This window comes from Phytophthora infestans, genomic scaffold (genome assembly GCF_000142945.1).
Source record: "Phytophthora infestans T30-4 supercont1.161 genomic scaffold, whole genome shotgun sequence".
NCBI classification, from domain to species: Eukaryota; Oomycota; class Peronosporomycetes; order Peronosporales; family Peronosporaceae; genus Phytophthora; species Phytophthora infestans.
Window position 1 is genome coordinate 200,405 of NW_003303598.1, and position 4,167 is coordinate 204,571.

A 4,167-nucleotide genomic window follows, 5' to 3' on the forward strand; every position below is an offset into this window, starting at 1 on the left:
TTTTATGCTTAAATCAAATTTATTTGCAAATCCTATATGGTCCACACCCGCGAAAACGGGGTGCAGTACTGTACTGTAGTCGCAATCTGAGACGCGTCGAAGGTGAGACGATCCGGATTAGTTTCCAGAAACTATCTGTATCAAACCAAAGAATTTAAGTAAAACCAACAAATTGGTTGAAATCCAAAATTTTCATAAAGCTTTGTCAATTTAACGCCTAACTGTTCTATGCGTTGGGAAACCATTTTGTCTGCCGTTCCTGGTTTCCTCTAGCTTGGTGGAAGCGCGGTTCAAGATCTCCAGCACCTCAGGGTTCTTGCTCACAGTCATTTCCCATGAATTATTCGCCTTTATCCTTTCGACACACGCGACAACGGCGGAGGGCTCGCCAACCTCTTCTAAAACGCAGAGCGACACGATGTACGCAGTGCTATTCAGCACCAGACCCCGTGAGTCGGCCTCCGCCAGTATAGCAACCACATCGGCATGCAGGCCACTTGTACGAGCACGAACAATCGCATATTCAAGTGTCCACGCATCCCAAGTCACGATTCTACTGTACCGTACGAGGAAAGGCCAATACGATAGCTCCATGCCGTCTACGATAAAAGCGGTCCCGGGCAAAATCTCGTCATGTTCCTTTTGAAGTTGCCGGATTTGCTTCCAGATCACGTCAAACACACGCTTCATTACTCTTCGACTCATTGGTGGATGGTCTTGTGCTTGCCAGCGGTCCAAACACACCAGCATGGTCGAAAAGTCGTCGTTGGACTGACAGATATTCACAACCAGCGAGTTCAAGTGTGTGCGCTGTCTCGGGTACTGGCGGTCGAAGCACCGCTCCACCTCTAAGCGATCAAACACACTGGCATCACTGGATTCGTCTCCGCCTCGTTGTCCGCCTGCGAGCAGTGGGTACAAAAGCTGAGAGTAGATTTCCGGCCGCAACGTCACAGCCTTGTTCCGGAGTGCTGCACGCATGAGATCGAGCGCTACCCCAAGGTCTCCAGAAAATAAACTGTACAGCACGCCTTGCGAGAACGAATGTACGGAGCGTGGAATGACGTTCGGGAACCTGTCGATCAGCTCCATAATCGTTGGACATTCCGGCATTTTTTTCTTGCCAGTTTTGTGTTGGTCGCCACCTCGGTGATTCTTTGCTCGAAACTGTGCAATACTCTTGAAGAGGTCATGAACTGTTCGGTTGCTTGCCATGTTACCGTACAGCTGCATCTCGTGCATGAGCTCCATCATGTGCTTAAAATTGCCATCCAGTATGGCGTGCTGCAGCAGATAATTGACGATACTACTGTCTGTGCCCTGCGTTATGTAAACGAGCCCGTTCTCCTTTGCGTTCATGTATAAATCGGCGACTTTCAATCGACTAACGTCGTCTGGAGCACTCTCCACTGCATGTGCGAACGAACCGGCATCAATTGGAACGCGCTGAGTCGATCCGTGCTGAAGCAGCAATTTAGCCGCATCATGTTGACCAGCGGCTGCAGCAGCACTTACCGCAATCGAAAGCCGCTTTGGATCAAGTGCAAGCGCGTATTGAAATCGCTGCACGTATCCAATAATTATTTTCCCCACCGCTTCAGCAGCGTAGTTTGCGGCTACATCGCCCTCAGGATTCTGTTCGGCGTCTTCTTCGTCACTCGAAGAATAGAAGAAAATTTCTGGACGATGAAGAATAAGTCTAACGAGCGCGTGGGTAGACGAATAGCTCGTGTGCAAGTAGAGCTGCTCCATGGTGTTGAGCAACGTCTCCACACGAGCTCGCAGACCATTTTCTTGTCCATCCGTCACTTTGACCGTGCACTCCATACGCAATAAGAAGTTTAATGGATCTGCCTCGTGGATTCTCAGCAGATTGAATTTGCCGACCACTTCGCTCTGGTAGAATTGCGCCATGGTCTGTTGGCGGTCCGCATCCAGCATGGCCCAGAGCACGAAGCGCTGCATCTGCATTCTCGCATGGGTGAGTCTGGGCCACGTGGAGGGCGCTTTGGTCTTTGTCTTCACCTTCCCTTTCTGCTCGTCCTCCAGAAATTCCTCGTAGCCACCATACACGCGCTCGTATCGACCCTCGCGCAACGCCTTGTATAGCAGCGACAGATACTGCGGTTCTTCGAGCCTCAGACCACGGGATCGCAGCTCATTGAGCGTCCTGAGCGCCGCGTGGTAAGTCGTACCCGGGTCGTGGATACGCTCAAGTAGGACAGAGCGGGGATATGTGCCCTCTTCGTGCTGGGACGTCTCTAAAGCCGTAGAAACTGCTGGGGGGGCTGATTGAAATTCCGATAAGCCGCCTTCGGCTAAAGAGTTCTCTCTGTGCAGGAAGCGCTCATAGCCCAAATTTCTTGATCGCGGATATATATAGGGAGGATATGTGGTGATGATAAGAGGCTCGACAAGGCGGGGCGACCTTCGAGACGTGCGTAACAGCCGCATGCGTGAACTAACTTGGCGATGCATTTCGAAATTGGAGCGCCACAAGAATGGTAAAGGGAGAAATTGGTACTATGTACCAACGCAACATGTTTATGCAGCCATTAAATGATGACATTCAGAGTGATGGTTCACTTCAACTTACAGGAACCGCGTCGAGCAGTGTTGCCTATCGTCATGCCAAGGAGCCAGAAGAGTGGACAGACCCTGGAGCGTCCAGCTTCATCGTCCTCTCTTTCTTGTACGGCTGTGTTCCCGCCGCTGCCGCCGCTTCCTCCGCCAGACACCAGCAAGTGGACTGAACCAATGAGAAAGACGTCGTCCTTGCCTCCTGCATCTGTTTCAAGGAGTGAGCCACGTCCAAGACGCTTTGGGACAAAAATTACCAATCTGCTGAGTGCTGGCGATGGCAGCTTAGCCACGTACACGACTGATCACAAGTCGCCGGCTCCGATAGCCTTGGCTACAGCACAGAGATACTATCACCAATCTCAAAACCCTGGGAAGAAGCCCTGCGCTGTTGCGATCCTGGAAGACGAGAATTGCGAGATGAAGCCAGAATTTCCGCCTAAGGATGTTTTAATTGCCTTTTCGGAGTACATAACTGCGAGTAAGAACGACATTTGGGTGTCGGCAAAGAGCTCTGAGTCGACTTTACCACGGGAATGCTCTTTCAAAACGAACGCGATGCGCACTATCTGGAGCGTTACTCCCGATGAGCTTACTGAGCTGACGGAAGAAGTGGCTGCCATGAAGAAAGACTCAGCTGAATTTGCAAAGAAGCTGTCATACGCGGAGGCGAGCAAGCGCAACCTCCCTGGATCCATCGCGATTTCAGCTTCGCAAAAGATGGAAGCCGTGGAAGATGAACAATTATTACGACCATTCAAGAAATACTTCGGACTGCCAATCGTCCCATGCTACGAATCATCCCTCAGGAATTTCATCAACGCTTTGCTAACGTGCACGTCCAAGCTCCCAGACTGATTACCTTTTTGTGCTTTATTTGCCAGCAGGGATATGGATAAGGAAGGCGTGTTTGCTAGGCCAAGTATGGACAGCAGGTCTTCGTTGGTGCTGAACCATAGCCAGATCTCAGGTCTTTCAGCCTGCACTCCCACATTTTATCCATGCCAGATGGCCAAAACAAACGACCTCATCCAACTGGTTAGCATTACTCGTTTTGCGTCAAACGCCAGCTCAGTCTAACTTCTCTATGGCATTTTGCATTGTATGAAGTTAAAGGCTTCGATTGCATCCAAGAAGGTCGCCCCGCATATGGATTGGTGGCCGGTAACCTGGATATACTATTGTTAAATGCAAAAAAAAAGGAAACATGTAAGATGTGCGCTTTACAGGGGGACTGGAAATGCACCAATTGCGGTAAGTCTAATCGTTCTTGTACTTTTACTAAATAAAGTCAATGACTCTATTTCGTTTATACTAGGCAACCATGTACTGAGTCCTAGACGTGTACTCTCCCGTTAAATGACGAACTAATCGCTCACTTCACGAGACACAGAACTTCTCGTACAGAGACACATGCAAGCGATGCCGAATTGGACGACTGAAAAACTCTGGCTTCGTTTTCCCGCCAACTTCTCCAGATTCCTCAGCCTGAAAGGGTAGATGGCAACAGGTGGTACAGGCACTGGTTTCTTGGATATGTCTTTCGATATATCTGTGCGTTCACTCTAAAAGCTACCCAGTTTTTCA

General features: G+C 49.8%; 2 protein-coding genes across 2 annotated transcripts; one reads left to right on the plus strand and one right to left on the minus strand.

The window, feature by feature from the left end:
* Positions 1-290: 290 nt before the first annotated feature.
* PITG_19956 (uncharacterized protein) lies at positions 291-1,971 on the minus strand (the record flags this gene model as incomplete). The annotated part of the gene is made up of 4 exons (XM_002895542.1): positions 291-297; positions 368-1,119; positions 1,198-1,595; positions 1,686-1,971. 4 exons carry the CDS (start codon positions 1,969-1,971, stop codon positions 291-293), a joined length of 1,443 nt encoding a protein of 480 aa, XP_002895588.1.
* A 634-nt stretch (positions 1,972-2,605) lies between these two features.
* On the plus strand, positions 2,606-3,438 carry PITG_19957 (uncharacterized protein; the record flags this gene model as incomplete). The annotated part of the gene is made up of 1 exon (XM_002895543.1): positions 2,606-3,438. One exon carries the CDS (start codon positions 2,758-2,760, stop codon positions 3,436-3,438), a length of 681 nt encoding a protein of 226 aa, XP_002895589.1.
* Between the last annotated feature and the right edge of the window lie 729 nt (positions 3,439-4,167).